Here is a 17,811-nt window from a genome sequence, read left to right on the forward strand (position 1 = left end):
GGATTTGTTCCAGGTCTATAAAGTCTTTATGATGAATGGTTGTTTATACACATGTTCAAACAACCACATTGTGTAGCTGAGTAGAAAAACCCAGGGTGTGACTCAGGTGGTTTCTCTTGCTCAGAGGAGCCATTGTCAGAGTTTATCTTCCAGGTGTGCAAACCCTCAGCAAGGTGCCTGTCATGGGACTCTCAGTTCAATCACCAGTGAACATAATTCTCCAGGGAAGAGCCAAGTTACACCAGTCTTGATTAATCTCAATTTCTTTTTCTCCTCTCATCCTGGCACCCCGAGCTTCCATTTTCAGACCCACCATTCCCATGTTTCCATGTCCAATGCAGCAGCTACAACAGTACAGGTTACTAATTAACCTCATTTACCTATGAGGCTCATCGATACTTAACTCCTTCCTAGAGAACAAAAATAAACATTTTCTGAACTTGATCCAACTTTCTTCCTCTTATCACACTTCTTGGGAAATATAAAATCCAACTGATTGTAGCATTACAGGTCAGGAATGAGATTTATTGTCCTAATAGGTCTGATAGAGGGGAAAAATAAACTGACTGTTGAGTCTTGGTGGAATTGTATATATGTATCACTAACAGTAGCATCTTGTCTCAAAGGTTCTAGGGTATGTAAATCAAAAATAGCTAAGAGGAGAGAGGAGTCACAATCCAGAAAAGAAACTGGTAGTCCTTGAGCCTGTTGCTGGCAAAAATAACCATCTGCAGGTCAGGATTTTCCGTGATCTCACTGTATTGGGCTGGAAAGTAATTTTGGAGAATAGAAATTCTCTGGCACTAGTGTTAGACTTCCTCCTAGACAAGGTACCGAACAAAACTGATAAAGGCATTTTATTGACTACCCTGTCAGCTCAAAGCAGTCTCTTGAGCCTGAAATAGTTTCCCTTCTGCTTCCTAGGAAATTCCCCTAGAATTTCCCTTTCTCCGCCTCCCTTGTGATCAGGCTACATCCACCACACAAATGCAAAACTTCCAAGGGAGGGAGTTTTCCTCTTTTCTTGTTGGGACTGATAACATTTACCAAGGGGGTTTTATAATCCTGGCTTGGTGTGAAAGGTAACTGCTGACTGAAGAGAAAAAAAACAAACTTGTAAAATGGATAATGCATTGGAGTTTTACAATCTAAGTAGCTCAATACTATTCATAGGATGGTCTGGGTTTAAAGGGACTGTAAAGATCATCTAGTTCCAAACCCCCTGCCTTGGGCAGGGACACCTTCCCTAAACCAGGCTGCTCACAGTTCTGTCCATCCTGGCCTTGGGTTCTTACTCAGTGTTCAGTAATTCAATTATTGTAGAGTTGTATCCTCCCTAAGTTTTATGGCACTTCAGCTGCACTCTGTCAAGGGGCTGTATGGATGTGATAGAGAACAGAGACAAAAGGAATCATATTAATGAGCTTTTAGAGACTTACCAGCTGTAGGCAGTGGAAGAAGTTAAGGCTGCTGAGATACCCTAGGTGCTAGGCAGAGAGCCAAGGTCAGACAACACTCCTGCTTCAGCAGGCCCAGCTTGAGATGCAGGCAAAACGTAATCTCACTTAAATCTCAGAGGGCTGGCGTCTGCCTGGAGCTGGGAAGCAAGAGGCAGCTTGTCTCCTTCAATGCTCATCCCTCTGTAGGAAGAGGGACCACCCTGTGTCACCTCTCTGGCAGCCACTAGCCCTGCTCAGTCCTTTCCATGGTTTCTACCAGCAATACCCTCTTTACTCTGTTTTTCCAAGAAGCCTGAACCAGCCTTGTACATGTCTAGCTGTGCACTTGCCAGGGAGTCCTTGTCCCTCTGCAGGAGCTTAGTAATGAAGGAAGAGCTCAAATAATCATGAGATGTCAACTGTAGATGCAAGTTAAGGAGCTTTGCCCATTGAATGATGAAGCTGCAAAATATTCGCAGAAATTTAAACTAGGTGGAGATATTTTTGTGCAGGGAGGTTCCTACAAGTAACAGACTAACAACAGAATTAGGCTGTCATCCTCATCTTCAACGAGAATTATTCCATAGGAAATCTCTAATCCAGATGGCACAAAACCTTTTAAGGCAATTAATAACCACTGTGGGAGGGAAAGGCCACAACACAGAGAAATGCATGGAGAAATACCTACCAACCACACCCATACTGTGCAAAAACTTCCCATATATTTCAATCCATTTGTGTTCATCGTGCCTGTATCTGGTTTATGAGAAGGTATACTCAGGGATTCATATCACTTGACATACTGGCTAAAGAAAAAAAAATAACTAATGTGTAGGTACCTGAGAGGGTCAGAGAAAGGGCAGTGAGGTAACTTTATTTCACCCATCTTGTCTCCTACCCCAATAGAGCTTACAAGAGTTTCTCCTCAGTTTATGTCTAGCAAGAAGCTCACACACAAAGGCAGTAAGAGGACTCAGTAAGGTTACTGGAGATTATGGTAATAAGTAGGCACACCTTTTGACAAAAGTTGAACTCTCTACTCCAAAGTAGTACTAGTACCCCAAACTGGATCATCTCTCCCTTCAAAACCATGTCTCATTTTTATAACTAGCTTCAGATCATCCACTTCAGAAATATTAGTATCAGTGTTGTATTAATCCAAACATTTTTACTGACATCAGTTAACTTAATGCCTCCAGGACTCCTCATGTGATTGAATCCAAGCATCAGCTAGATTGTTTGGTTGTTGAGTGCTCCAGAATTGGGTAAAACTACTGATTTAAGGGTTAGTTTTAACACATGCCAGAAGAAAAAGAAAGCCCAGGGTGAAGAATGAAAAATTAAAGTCCTGATATCCACATGAATATTTTACTATACAGTATCTCTACCTTCAGAGGTCAAACAAGCCATCATCCAGAGAGTTCTAGAAGCAAATGTTCAGACAGGAACTGCCTCCAAAATCAGAAAAAATACACAACATGGATTTAGCTGAAGGAAACCTTGTTTCTTTCTGCACTGTCACTTGGGAGCTGCTTCCTTAAGGCTACAGTTTTCTAAAAAGCAAAACCCCCACGCAACTATGCCTCTTCTCTTGAAAGAAAAAAATCTTTATTCTTGAGAAAAATATTCATCAAAAGCAAAAAAGCATTTTGTTGGAACTGGCAGAAGAAAAGCAGTGGAAACTCTCAGAAGAACAAAAAGGAATTGAGAAAAAGAGGAACTTTTGAGGGAGTTGTCAGGAAGGCTTTGCAAAAAGGAACAATGACATTTTGGTTTCATTCTAGAAGTTTCACAAAAGGGCATGAGACCCCTGCACACCAGTAGTCACAGGGAATAAGTCTCACTCACGAGCACAAGACCAGGTAGAGGGTGGGACACACCATATGCTGCCGAAGCTGTGCTTCCTGAGCTGTCACCCAGACAGTGTCAGGCATGCAGCACCCAAAACCAGGAGGCCTTAGGATGTGCAAGACAGGGATAGGTGGGGCTGGGAACACTTGCTGGGGATTTTGAGGTAAGAAATTCCTCCCCGTGCCAAGAGTCTTTCCAACAGGAAGAACGCAAGTGCCATCCAGCAGCAGTGTTCTCTTGGAAAGCTAACTGTTCAATCTAGCACAAAAGTTATCTCACACAGAGAATAAAGCACGTTTTAAGACAATGGGATGAGAGCCCACTACTGAAAATTACACACAGATGTCATGCAAAACTGCTTAACACTGACCCCACAGGCAACAGTGACAGTGTCCCTCTGGGATCTGTGTGCAGACATCCTTCTAGGCCTTGGACTGACCTTTGCCCAAGGGGAATTAAGCAGAGAACAAATACAAAATTTCTCAGAAATGGCAGCTGGAAGTATGAATGCCATGGATCTTGACTGTCTGAGAATTCGATCAGACCAGACTTAACACGAAACCACTAAACACCCAAAAGGCTGTGGCATCATCTGCCCAGTGTTGAATTCTGCTCACTTGCATACCAAGAGCGTGCTTCCTTCCCTCTGAAACTTGAAATGAAACGTGCCACATTTAGCATCAGCCCCCCTGAGCCACAAAACCCTTCCCATTTCACAAAGCCACAAACTACTGCAGTTTAGTCTGAGACTTATTTAGAAAGGTTATTCTGAAATCAAGTCTAGTTTCCTGAGCCTTCCAGTTTACCAGGTGTGCTAGGTCACACACAGCCCCTTTTTGGCCAGACACATCTAGAGTTTTTTTATTTTCCTTCAAACCTTTGGAAAGATGTTTATGTTAGAATCCTGGAAACTGATCCATTATAAACTGTAATTTCTGTTTCCCCCATATGTTTTATTTCTATACATTGGGATCAATTCCTCCTCACCAAAACTGTTTATTAAAAGCCAGAGTAGGGTATGTAAGTTCCTGCTGCAGCACCTGTACATGGTACAGTGAGGCAAACAAAGGGCAATGGAGTGATGAAGGGTCTGGAGCACAAGTCTGATGAGGAGCAGCTGAGGGAGCTCAGCCTGGAGAAAAGGAAGATCAGAGAGACCTCATTGGTCTCTACAGTTATCTGAAAGGAGATTGTAGCAAGGGGGGGATTGGCCTCTTCTCCCAGGTAACAACTGACAGGACAAGAGGAAATGGCCTCCAGTTTTGCCAGAGGAGGTTTAGATTAGATATTAGGGAAAAAAAATTCACAGAAAGGGTTGTAAAGCACTGGAAGAGGCTGTCCAGGGAAGTGGTGGAATTACTATCTCTCTAGTAATGTAGATATGGCACTTGAGGACATGGTTTAGGGGGGGAACATGATGGTGGTGCCGGGCTGATGGTCAGACTTGATGATCTTGAAGGGTTTTTCCAGCCTTAAAGATTCCATGATTCTACAGCTTTCCACTGGAAGCAAGTCATGCACCATCACTCATTCGATTCTTATCCTTGAGAAGGAAAAACTTTGCAGATTAGATATGGATTTGATAATCTTTCAGTCCCCAGATCCTGACTGTGGCCCACGATAAGCCTTAAACAGGCAATGGGAAATTCCAGCTGCATGGGGAAACACAGCAAGCCCGAAGGCAGCACCCCACCCACCACCTCCACAGCAGGGGTGATGTGACTGGAGCACAAGGCAGGGAAAAGAGGGAGCAGGGACAGAGTACACAGAACTCCAGTGCACAGCAGATAAGGCCAAGTTCCGAGAACTACAACAGCTATAAACTTTGCTAAAACAAACAAACAAACACACATGAAAACCAGACCAGCCACCCACACCAGTGCACCTGAAGATTAAGGATCCCAATCCAGGACTCAGCTGCCACCACAGCACATTTTGCAGCCTGAAGCTCCAGGCAGTCCCCCAAGGAAGCAGAGAGCACTTCTTCCCACTGCCTTGAGCCACACGGGTGGATCACACAGTGGTTAGCTACAGAAACACTCCCTGCCACTGCCCACAGATTTCCAGAAGACTGCTTTCAAATTAGGGTAATTTCAAAACCTAAAGCCCTAAAAGAGAAAGCCACTGTCATTTTTTACTATATATCAGCATGTATACCCCTCCAAGATCTCTTAAATACCTCTCCTTGAACTAATTACAGGACAGGTCTGTAAATGATTCATGTTGTTTACAAGTTGCTTTCAGATAAGAACAGAAGTAATCACCCAGTTTCAGTACCAGACTGTCACACCATAAAAACTTTCTCTAAGAAACCAGACTGTAATTTCCGCTTGCAAGCTCATTCATTAGCTTTCTATTAGCTAATAGGTTTTACCTAAAGGTAAGAGGGCTGGGTGGTTTCATAAGTGGAGAGCATTTAAAGAAGTGACAGAAAGTTGCCTTCACATGGGTAAGGAAGACTAAAGTGACATTTCTTTGCTCAGGGTGCACTCAGGACTTCACAAAGTCATGGAAAAAAGGTGCCTCCCCTATCCTCCTACAAGCATCAGTAACAACAGTCAGCTTGCATGAATTTGTTTTCAAAAGCTGAAGGCACACGAGAGAGGGAGGCAAAAAGAAAAACTCATACTTGGAGCGACTACCAGTGATTAAGCTACCAGGTGCATAACAAGAAGTTTCCATCTTAGCAGCAGCCTCTATTCATCTGTTAAGTGATTTTGGCTAATCCTCTTGGAATTATTAGTGCTTTCTCCCTCAGGTGTCTGCTCTGACTTGTATCGCCATGCATTCAGTGCCCAGCTGCATTACCCACATTACTCAGCCAGTGCTGAATGTTGACAAACAAAGTGGAAGAGCTGGCAAGCAGATCAGTTCCTTCCGCAGAACATACAAATTGTTGTACCCACTTAGTTCACAACAGCCTTTAGACCAGCAGCACATTCTGTGGTCACCACACAGAGGGAACTCCACCGTGTTCAGCATCCCCTGCCCAGCCCAGCCCTCTGCTTCACCCCATCAGACCATAAAACCTTCTCTAGATTTTCAATTCCCAGGTGCTTTCTGATCTGTATCCCAAACTGATCACTCTTTCCAGTGAATAGCATTCAACAATAGCATTTAGACCCTTTCTCTCCCCCATCTCTTCTACATTGGAAAGAGATAACTTGAATCAATTTGCTTCAGGACACAAAGCCCTGCTATTCTACAGGCACTGGGAGCATTTGATCACTTGCCCTACTTGATTAATTTAATTTTATTGCAGGTTGAGCTAACGTGCTCAATAAATGGCCTTGCACATATGACACAGAAGCAGGATGACAGATTTGCAAGAAGATCATAGTTCTACAATTTAATCATATGCTTTAATTACATTAATGCATTAATAATTTCATGTAGGTTAGTGTGTTAAATAGTTATTAATTAGCATTTTTATTCTTCAGGAAGTGATTATTCATCGCAAAGCCTTACTCAGTTAATTATTTTAATCTCTGAAAAAGTCTTAAATAATTCCTTTGTCTGATTAAAATGAACAATAAATGGGTCACCTTTTAAATTTGAAAAAAAAAAATACAAAAAAAAATTGCTAGTTTCCTAAACTTTTAAACTAGCACTTAAAGAAAAAAACTGAAATAATAGAAACTGTTTAAAATTCTGATTCACATGGTGCATGAAACATCTAACACCACCTGAACTGAACAGACAGGAACAGATCTCCCCTTTACAGTACCAAGGGCAATCCTTCCATGGGCTCAGTGTAAACACTTTTGTTCCAAGTAGAGCCTGCTCAAACCAGAAAGAAATGTTATTTCAGCTAAACAGCACTGAATTAACCTAAATTAAGGGTCAGGTCCTCCAGCTAGACACATTGGAAGTGTTCCTGTGGTTAGATACTGCTTCTTAAAGCAAGACCTTTCTTTATGCACAATTTTAAATTTCAGCAGGGAAGTAACAACAGCACATGGATGGCAGGAGAGCTCAACAGTCACATGCAATTTGGTATTTCAACTCTGATCCCACTTTCTCCCCGATCCAAAACTTTTGAACAAGCATTTGTGAGAACCAAAAACCTCACAGGGACTCTGTGGGAGTAAATCAGCCAACACCGGTGACACAAACAAACCAGCTGTGCTGGAACAACCACCTTCATGTTTTTCTCAACTCAGAATCAAAACAGGTAGAAAATGACTGACCCTTCAGAAGACCTTTCAGATGACATCACTGTTAGGAGTTCAGACTTCTTCAGGAGGAATTTCTCCCCAGAAAGGTTTTTTGATAAAGTGGTAATTGGTCAAAGTTTGGACTCAATCTTAGGGGTCTTTTCCAACCTAAATGATTCTATGATTCTGTGATAAAAGTGGTCATCAGTGCCTGAATTCCATTTACAGAAAGTAGGCAGGAAGGAAACACATATGGAATAAGTTCACTTTCCCTAAATTTTTATCCTTGCTTGAAACAACCTCCTCTAAGGAAGAGAGAGGCAACCACAGGAGTTCATAAAAAACACAGATGACACACTGATTTTAATGTCAAAGAAGCCAAAGATGGCAGATGGCTTGCACTGAGAAATGAAGCTGCTAAATGAAGCATAACCAGGGCTTGGCCACAATGAGGGAGGGAGGAACACAAAAATCCAGGTCTTGGGTCTTGCTTACCTCAAGAAGCCCATTTGCACCAGGAGCAACAGGCAGGAGAACAGTTCCAGCACCTTCCCCATACAGAGCTTTCTCTGTGAGAAGAGGACCTTGGCTAAAACACTTCTTCCACCACCAGCATTATCCTGGAGCACACACGGAGGAACAATCGCTCAGATATCTGTACTCCTTAAGTTATGAGCTGCTATGAGGATGGCAAGAGAAAGTCCAAAAGCCACATTCTTCCCCCTGCTTCCACGTCTGTTCCATTTTGAATTTTTTCCTGAGACAGTACCTGTTTAAAGCTCCCTCAGAGAAGCTCTTTTAAGCAACATTTTCTTTATAGGCTTATTATTTTTGCTGGTAGATATGCAGCTTCAGTGGTGTGCTGGTTTAAAGGTAAACCAGCAGGGGAAAGGAACTCGACTCAAAAGAGAGATTACAAATCAGAATAACAATTTAATAAAACAATACAATAAGTACAATTCTACAGACAAACAATTGGTTTTAATCTACAAAACCCAAACGTATAACCCAGCACCCTGGGGCATGAACAGAGTGGTGTTTTTTGCCCCCCCGAGTCCAAAGTAAAAGGAGAGGGGAAAACCTGTTGGTGAGAGTGCTGTTGCAGTCTGGTCAAGAGTGATGACTGCAGTCCTGTCGAGAGCGGTGACCTGCAGTCTGGTTGAGAGAGGTGATCTGCAGTCTTCCTCTGGATCTCACGAGTGGTTAAAAAAGTTCCAAGACTCCAAGATTCTCCAAGTTCAGGCAGGAATGCTCAGTACTTCCCTCAGAGCACGGAGTTCCACAAAAGAGTGTGAGGACAGGGAGGCACCCTCCTATCTCGAAGGCTTCTTAACACCCAGTTTATAGCCTGAGGAGTCAGGCTCTGTGGGCAGAGGGTGTAAATGGTTCATTGATAACAATTTCTGGGAAATGGCATGGAAGGCTATGGAACACACAGGTTTGGGCTACACCCATACAGTGATGAACTGATCCCAGCTGTTCTAACTAGGACAAGTGGTATTTGATAGTTTGTTGGAAGGTGCCTACACCTCCTGATAAATACAACACCCATCAGCTTTCACCACCTTCTTTGATCTCAGCTGGCTGTAGAACAAGAATCCCTTCACTGGGTTAAAAGCTCCAGGCTAGTCAGTGCATGGCTTGTGACTCACATCCATCCTGCTCAAGAAAATACACTTTTTGTATTGCAAGAGTGTATTCAGAATGCAGATACACAGACACTGTATATACACAGGGTGTACATAATGTATACACATTATATACACAGTGTATGTAATAATACACCATGTTTTACATGCACAGAGTGAGAGAAAGCAGACTGAACCACAGCAAATTATGTACAAGTAAAATACCTATTTTCTCTTATAAGAAATGCTTATAACAACAAAAATTAAGAGCCTTTCACTCTTTTGCAGACACAACTAGCAGCTGTGAAGCTGGTCTGGTGAAGGTCCCAACAGGGACAGATTCCCGAGGGCTGGGAAGGCACAAAAATGAAATGGTAAGTTATGCTTTATTTTGTGCTCCAAAATAGCTGAAGTTTGGGAGCAAAGAAATTTCATTTATTTGCCAACAGAAAATAATCTCAAGAGCAAACTGTGACTATATGCAATTAACTTTGTCTACATGAGAATGCAAGCCAGGGGTCTGGTGTTTGCAACTGAAGCCTCATCCCATTACAACCACTGAGAAACCTCAGGAAGGAGATAAAACCCACACCAAGACTAGATGACAAAATAAGGCAGAGTTTCTAATCCGTCCACCTTCATATCCAAATCATCTTAACAGATGAAGGAGTTGGGAAAGGCAGGATAAATTACACCAGAGAAAAGGTCTTTGATCTCTGCTCTAGCATTCTAATAAAGCATTTGACCTTTCTCTCTCTCTTTCTCATTAGGGAGACTGCACTCTGGATGATTGCCTGCTTACTGGTTGTGTCTCTACCCAGAGGTAAATAAATTATAATACACACCTGGGAATTTGCAGAAGTATTTATATGTGAATACACAAACTGCCAACAGAATCTTGGAGCAAAACAAAACAAATGCATGCATTGCTTTGCATATACTTCATCACAGTCCAAGGTTTGCAAGTATAGGTCATCATCATCATAGGTCACAACCTTCAGATAAATCTCAGCACCCAAAAGAAGTGGTTTTCAAGTTTGTAGGTAAAAGTCTGTGGGTCTGACACACCTTAAGATTATCCTGCCATATCCTTAAAAGTACTCTACCATTTCCATAATATTAAACATGACTTGGAATCTCATCATTTACAGCCCCTAACTCCCTTGTATCTGGTTTTGTATTTAAACTCAATAAGATACCAAGCTCTCTGCAGGTATAACTAGGTAAGCAAAAGGACTGGAGCCCAGCAGCAAACTCTCCCTAAATCTTTGCACATACTTTGCCAAGTTCTGGCAGAGTTGTGTTTCTGACATTATGAGGAATAGATATAATCTTCCCTAAGAAAGAGACACAGTAGTATGTGCTGGAGAGAGAGTTTTATACAAGGTGCAGGGGTAACTCCCTGCCATTTCCTTATCTGAGGTTTAAATTCAGCAGTAGTAAGAGCTCTCTGTGTGGTCAAACTCCTGTTTGCTCAGAAGTGCCTCACACTTACCAGATGCTGCAGTGGTTGAGGAGGTTACACTTCACCTGGAACAAGTCTACCCCTTTCTTCTGGAAGCACAACTGACCTTTTTAGCAAAACCTCTCACGAGTCTCCACAGAGAAGTGTGAAAACTCTAATGCCACTCAAGATGTGATCCTTTGGCAGCCAAGTGCACCTGAAAACACTACCTAAGTGACTGCCCTTTAACTCCTTCCCTGCCACCCTCACCCCCCCAAAAAAGCAAGGGAATTCAAGTTCAGTGTTTCTGAGCAAGAAACTGTGATTGCAAACAGCCCTCTACCCTCCTCAAAATACTTTTTCACACAGGCAAGATTTAAACCTATAAGGAATTGCACAACACTGCTATATCAGGGTAACACATTTTGATTTGAGCTCTTAAGGACTCAGAAACACAAGAAACTTTCTTTTGTTTCTAACACCAGAACATTTTTGCTTAACCCAGTACTTCCACCATTAAACTACTTTGTTTTTTAAATTCACTCTGATGATATTAATGCAGTTCTAACAACAGACACGCTTCCCACTTCCAGGCTCTTTTCCTCGAGGCATAAGCTCCAGATCACCTACTAGCATCCCAGATTCCTCTGGTAGAAGCAATATACAACTAATAAAAAAAAATTATTAACTTAAATCACCTTCAGGGAGAAGGAGAGAGAAACAGAAAACCCCAGTCTTTGTGAGCTGCCCCACACCACACTTTAGATGCTGAAGCAGCAGTGTTTTCCTATCACAGGCATCTTACAGATTGGTTAAATTGGCACATTCAACTTCACCTTGATAGCTTTAAACATTTGGGCAATATTTAAAACACATAATTAAAAAAAAATAAACTCATCTCACTTAGCATTCGAGTCTTAAAACTGCAAGTGGAAGCTGTGTGCCAACATTCATTTGTTCCAACATAGAGACCTGCACCTTCTGCATGCAAAGCTTACCCAGTAGGTCAGATGAGTACTTCCCATCCTGCTTCATTCACTATTCATCCAGCTGCCACCACCTCCACTGCACAGTTGCTTCAGACTTCCGGTCAGGAGGCTCCTACTTCCACATCCCCCAGTACATCAACAGCCTCAGTGGGAAGATTAACACAACATCACCAGCCTTCAGCATGACTTCATTCTTATGCTCAAAATTGGCTTCCATAAAGACACTTATTTGACTTGTACCCAGAAGTCTGTTCTCCCCATCAACAAAAGACCTTGTGCAGCTGTAGGCTCGTTAAGTAACTCATTACAGCAGATTTCAGTCACCTGCCTTTGTCCCAGCAAATTTCAGCAGTGCCTCCTTTTTTTGGCTCCCGCTGGCCTGGTTTTACCAGCTGAAAGCAGTGTAGGGCAGGGTAGGAATTTCAAGAGTCATCCTAAGTGTTACAGGGTTTGTACAGAGGAAAGGAATGGTTGTGCTAAGCTCATATACTATGTACTGCTGTCCTCCAGCTTCAGAAAAAGAATAAAAAGCCAAAAAACAAGTAGATACACTTCCAAAACCACTATGAGATTCAGAAGCCTCCACAATCAGGAGACAGGATCCATGCTCTTTCTCCCTCTTTTACTCATTAAGAAAATGTTCATTGTCCATTTTTCTGAATAGAGCTACAAGTTCTGCCCATGTAAGGATTATCTTTTCTTCATCCACGTGCAACAACACACATTGCAAGCACTCTCTCTCCTAATGACATCCTGTGGACAGGACTTTTCCCACCAGAAAGCTCTTGTGGAGGTTCACTTCTTCCATTGCTTCCAAGACACCTGCAGCAGCCCCAGGCACACTCATCTACTGTGGTTGTCTAACCATGTTCAGCCATAACCACAATCTGCTTTCAGACATGGCCTTGCCTCAGGGTGACTCTGCTGAGTGCAGCCTTACTGAGCTCCCCAGGCCCAAACAGCTCAGGGATGGGGCTCAGGCTTCTCCCTGCCCTCCCTCAGGTGGTGGTGGCCCCTCTAGGTGTGCTGGAGACAGCAAATGGCTCTACCTGGGCACGTCACTAATTGCAGGACACCTTGAGGACTGCAGGGTCATATGTGCTGTGGCAGTAAGGGTGGAGGCTGAGCTTTATTATAAATAAAATAAGACCCTTTGGGTATATTCTTGAAATTCGGGTTCCCCTTTGAGAGGCAAAATCTGGTCAGCATCTGATACATTCTGAAAATCACAGAATTACAGAATCACAGAATCAATTATGTTGGAACAGACCTCTGAGATCATTGGGTCCAACCTGTGACCAAACACCACCGTGTCAACCAGACCATGGCAGTCAGTGCCACAGGCAGTCTTTCCTTAAACTCCTCCAGGGATGGTGACTCCACCACCTCCATGGGCAGCCCATTCCAATATCTAACCACACTTCCTGTGGAGAATTTCTTCCTAATGTCCAACCTAAGCTTTCCCTGGCCCAGCTTAAGGCTGTGTCCTCTCATCCTGTCGCTGGTCACCTGGGAGAAGAGACCGACCCCCACCTGGCTACACCCTCCTGTCAGGGAGTCGTAGAGAGCAATAAGGTCACCCCTGAGACTCCTTTTCTCCAGGCTAAACACCCTGAGCTCCTTCAGCTGTTCCTCATCAGATTTGTGCTCCAGACCCTCCCCCAGCTCCTTTGCCCTTCTCTGGAGTCACTCTGGCCCCTCAGTCTTCCCTGAATTGACGGGCCCAGAACTGGACACAGGATTCCAGGTGTGATCTCACCAGTGCTGAGTACAGGTGGACAATCACTGCCCTGGTCCTGCTGGCCACACCATTCCTGGTACAGGCCAGGATGCCATTGGCCTTCTCGGCCACCTGGGCACGCTGCTGGCTCATGTTCAGCCGCTGTGGATCAGCACTCCCAGGTCCTTTTCCAGTGGGACACTTTCCAGCCTGCAGCACTGAGTGGGGTCATTGTGGCCAAAGTGTAGCCAAATGGTTGAGCTCTCCACATAACAGGATTCTCCTTCCACCAACAAGCAGAAATAGCACTGGGCACATGTGGTTTTTCCAGCTAGAACTTTACACTGTTGTGCAAAGCCGGGTTGGGATTTTCAGCTGAAAAACCTGAAAACCTAAGGAAAGCAGATGCTTGGTGATAGAGTTTTAATCAAAGACACTTAGCTGGCTCTGAGATTCAGCTTTCTGTATTACAGTTTTCCTTCTGCTTTTATGTCTGTCTGAATGGACACAGCATGACACCAAAAAAAACTCAAAACAGACGCTGATTGATATGGAAACAGAGGCCTGAGCATGTGACAAGATGAGCCCTGGCTGATGAGCCAGTGGCTTCAAAGGGAAACTGGGACTCTCTTTGGTTTTTAGCCTAATATATGCAGAGAGCTGATGCAAGCCTAGAACACAGGAATGACCACACTGCGACCAAGAATATTTATTTCAATATTAAGTCTGATTACTTACCCCTTATGCTTTACAGAACTTTGGCCATGAAAACAGATTGAGTTGTTTCACAGTGAATTTTAGCTTTTCTTCTTGGCACAATCACAGACTCACACTGCTTTTGTTCTGCTCCCCGCTGGGGATAACTTTTCCATCCAAGTTAATTCATCTGCATTTTAATTTATAAAATCATTTTATGAAACAGGTTTGGTCAAGAAGTTAATTTAAGCCCAAATTCTGTGCTGAAAACACCTAGCTGTCTATGCTTTATAAATATGTAGAAACCTTATTCCATAGCCCACTCTTCCCCCAAAAATATAACACTACAGTCTGGTAGGAACTGAGGCAGAATCACCCATTTGTACAAGTTTTAGTATGCTTTCAACTAACTTGGAAAAATTTATAATAATAATTGGCATCAGATTTATTAAATGAACAGTGTGTGTAAGTGATGTGCAGGTGGCTGCCTGCCCTGTCTGTGGTCCTGTGTGTTCACCTGCAGGCCACCCTCATCCTGGCTCTTGCACGGGCTGGAATTGGTTGGTAAGGCTGGTAACATCTTTCCTCTTGTGTAGGAGAACTACAAAGTTTCCCCGAGGTCTCGGAAAAGTCATTTAGGCAAAGTGGAAATGACAGACCCTTCTTTCTGGGCTACTGGAGAATAATGCCAGAGTATGAAACCACAGGACAGGTACAAGCAAGAGTACAACGAGCCAGATATGCAGAGAAAAGCCCTGTTCTGTCAGACCCCCTGCAAGATGCCACAGGAGAAGGGAGATGGGGGGATCTAGCACATTCTTTGCAAGTTGGGAGTCACAATCTGAAAGCCAAGCAATGGGAGTTGGGGGATATCAAACCCATCCAGGAGTTTTCTCCTGCTGGTCTAACACTCACTTTTCACACTTATCCTTTTATTTCAGCCAGACTTCCTACAAAAACAGAACTTTTTAAATCATGTGTGCCCACCTTCACTTCCCTGCATTCCCTTTTCCTCTTGTGAACTGACCTATTAAAGTCAAATCAGACACTTGATCTCAAGACTAAGATCCCCAGAAGCTGGGAGAAAAATCACCAGCTAAGGAGATGAGTTCAAGCAGAAACCACACTGCCAAAGTGAAGGCAACTTGCACATAGCAACATCTGTCCTGCTGCACAGCTGGCTGGGCACTCAATCCTGGCATGTACAACCTCCTGCCTGGCTGGGAGCAGAAGAAGTGGGAGGAAGAGTGGCAATAATGATGTCATGAAGCCAAATTATAGGAAACCTGTTGTCCCTGTGTCTCTACACACTGATGTTGTTTTTTACTGTTGCCTGTTTTTTATTCCAGGTCAACCAGAAACATACCGTGCATTTGTTGGAGAAACTGTTGTTTTGCCTTGCTCCACCACCCCTCCTGGAGAGCTGATCTTCTCCAAGTCAATGCTCTACTGGCAGATCGACCAGAAGATAGTGCACTTTTTTCAAAAAGGGCAGGATTCACTGGGGACCCAGGACAAACGTTTCCGTGGCAGAACCAGTCTTTTTTTGGACCAGATGAAGCACGGCAACCTTTCCTTAAAGATCTCCAACGTCCAGTTACAGGACAATGCTGAGTATACCTGCATCTACAAACAGGATGCAGATCATCAAACAAAGAAATCTAATATTAAACTCAGTGTCTCAGGTAAGACTTTTTTTTAGTTTGGCCATATATGGCCATTGACTAGGATGCCTTCAAATTTTGAAGCAATTTTTCAGTCATTCTGTTTGTTCTGTTTCATTCTGTTCCTTGCTTTTGTGGGAAAAACATGTGAGAAAGAAAAGAAAAAGCCTCTTTGTCAAGGTTTAGCACAGCATATCCACAGAAGCAGCAGGACTCCTAAAGGCAAACCACCTGCCTCTTCCCCCTCCCTTTGCAGGACATTAGGAATTCTGAGGTCTCCCCAGATTTAAGTATTTGGTTGTTTGTGGATTTGTACTGTCAAAGTCCAGGCCATAGACCCGTGCAGACAAAAGACAGCCAGTTGCTAGTTTCCTTTTCCCTTGCAGCTGGAAGATCTGGGTCTGGTGACAAGGCTGGACACATGCAACAAGAATTACTATTTTTCTTCTTTAGGAAAATGAGTGAGACCATAATACATGCTTGAATAATGCCAAACCACGGAGATAACTTTTGAACTACCTAAAAGCATGGCCACCAGAAGGATGGGGCACTGGGTTTGACCAGTTGACCCACAGGAAAAGAAAGTTAAAAAAAGGGGTATATACATCAAAACAAATCATATCTTTTTATGATGTCTTATTTGAATAAACCAGTTGGAAACTTTCATTATGGTCAATCATATACATTTAATTCTGCTTAAAATAGAAAAAAATTGTTTTCAAGTAATATAAACCCTTTAATGACTTTCTTTTAATGCACATCATTCTAAAGAAAAAAAGTGCTTTTAAAATGTAAAGTGAAACACTTTTGTTCAGGACATTTCACAGTGAAATATTTTGTAGTTTTCAAAATGAAAAAAAAAGTGTTTTGGAAATGCATAATCAAAATATTTCCATCATCTAATTTTCGGGAGCAGTAAGGTGTCTTTTACTCTGATTTAATTCTGTGATCATATTTAAACTTTCAGTTTGTTTGACAAATGTATTCTTACCCAGGAAAGAAACCCAAAACACTAGCCCTTAGATCAATTATCAGTACACTTTTTCTGTTCTAGGGTCAAACAATTAACTTTGATTCTTGGGGTTTTTTTTCCAGCCCCACCTAGGACTGAGGAGACACCTTTTCCTTCTGGTAAGGCAACACTCCTTAATTTACTAAGTCTCTGAGTGATTATCCAGTTCTCTATTTTGAATTTGCAAGATTGGTAAAATCTGCTAAATGGAGAAAGTCCAATAAACTTACAGAGCTTGTTCTCTCTTGCTAAGTCTGGCAAAATACAGCTGTCCCAGACAGGGAAAAATGTCTCCACCACTAAGACAGACCTAGACTGCAGGAAGAAGAGTCCTGAAGTGCCAACAGTCACTAATTCATAAAGCTACAATCACAGTATGGGCATCCAAAAAATCGGTAAAAACACAAGTAACATGGAAGGCACTCTGTTCTGGGAGTTAAGGGCTTTGTAAATTACCTTGGTATGAATGAATCCCAGAATCATCAGGGTTGGAAGAGACACTCAAGGTCATCCAGTGCCACTGTCACCCCAGCACCACCATAATCACCCCTAAACTCTGTCCCTGAATGCCACATCCAGATTCCTCTTGAACACTGCCAGAGATGGTGACTCTACCACCTCCCTGGGCAACCTTTTCCCATGTATAATCACTCTGTCAGTGACTTTTTTTTACCCATCTGATCTGAACCTCCCTTGGCACAACTCAAGACCATTTCCTCTCGTCCTTTCACTTGACATATGGCAGAAGAGACCAACCCCCACCTCACTACAACCTCCTTTCAGGTAGTTGTAGAGTTGAGCTACCAGATCAAGAGATTTGAGGGGTCCTTTTGGTAATAAATATTCCAAAAACAGACGATTAATGACTCCACATAAGCTCTTCTGGGAAATTAAGGCAGATTTCATCCAAAGGCAATTCTGAAATATAGTGCAGATGCTCATATGTAGGTTTAACCATTACGGAGAGGTAACTACACCAAGGTCATTTGGAGTGAACACAATACAGAAGGGATGTCCAGCTTGTACATACCATCATCAGTAAGTTCTCCCTTAAAACCCTTCCTACAAGCCAAATTATTCTTATTAGCTCTACAAAATCTTAAATTGGTGTCAAACCTGTAACAATTTGTCATATAAAATCAATAGCTGCAATTTGTATCTCAGTGCAGGTGAAAGATACGATCCTTTACATATAACAATAATTATATCGC

General features: G+C 42.8%; 1 protein-coding gene and 1 long non-coding RNA gene across 4 annotated transcripts in view; one reads left to right on the forward strand and one right to left on the reverse strand.

The window, feature by feature from the left end:
• The window catches only part of LOC127462351 (uncharacterized), a 31,482-nt gene extending 22,698 nt beyond the window's left edge, over positions 1 to 8,784 (reverse strand). Inside the window, exons 1-2 of the long non-coding RNA XR_007900421.1 lie at positions 8,529 to 8,784; positions 7,943 to 8,067 (exon numbers count right to left, since the gene is read on the reverse strand). This is a non-coding gene — a long non-coding RNA (uncharacterized LOC127462351). The remainder of the gene's footprint in view (positions 1 to 7,942; positions 8,068 to 8,528) is intronic.
• The window catches only part of LOC127462347 (myelin-oligodendrocyte glycoprotein-like), a 33,468-nt gene that overhangs the window by 11,760 nt on the left and 3,897 nt on the right, over positions 1 to 17,811 (forward strand). For 2 of the 3 annotated variants that reach the window (XM_051770884.1, XM_051770885.1), the window contains 4 exons: positions 9,364 to 9,449; positions 9,846 to 9,898; positions 15,274 to 15,609; positions 16,684 to 16,719. In XM_051770884.1, coding sequence (XP_051626844.1) covers positions 9,442 to 9,449; positions 9,846 to 9,898; positions 15,274 to 15,609; positions 16,684 to 16,719 — 433 coding nt within the window. In that variant the 5' untranslated portion in view covers positions 9,364 to 9,441. The remainder of the gene's footprint in view (positions 1 to 9,363; positions 9,450 to 9,845; positions 9,899 to 15,273; positions 15,610 to 16,683; positions 16,720 to 17,811) is intronic. The other variant, XM_051770886.1, reaches the window with a different exon arrangement.

The sequence above is a fragment of the Manacus candei genome, unplaced genomic scaffold, assembly GCF_025592945.1.
Source record: "Manacus candei isolate 608988 ecotype Guabito, Panama unplaced genomic scaffold, ASM2559294v1 h1tg000126l, whole genome shotgun sequence".
Taxonomy (NCBI): Eukaryota; Metazoa; Chordata; class Aves; order Passeriformes; family Pipridae; genus Manacus; species Manacus candei.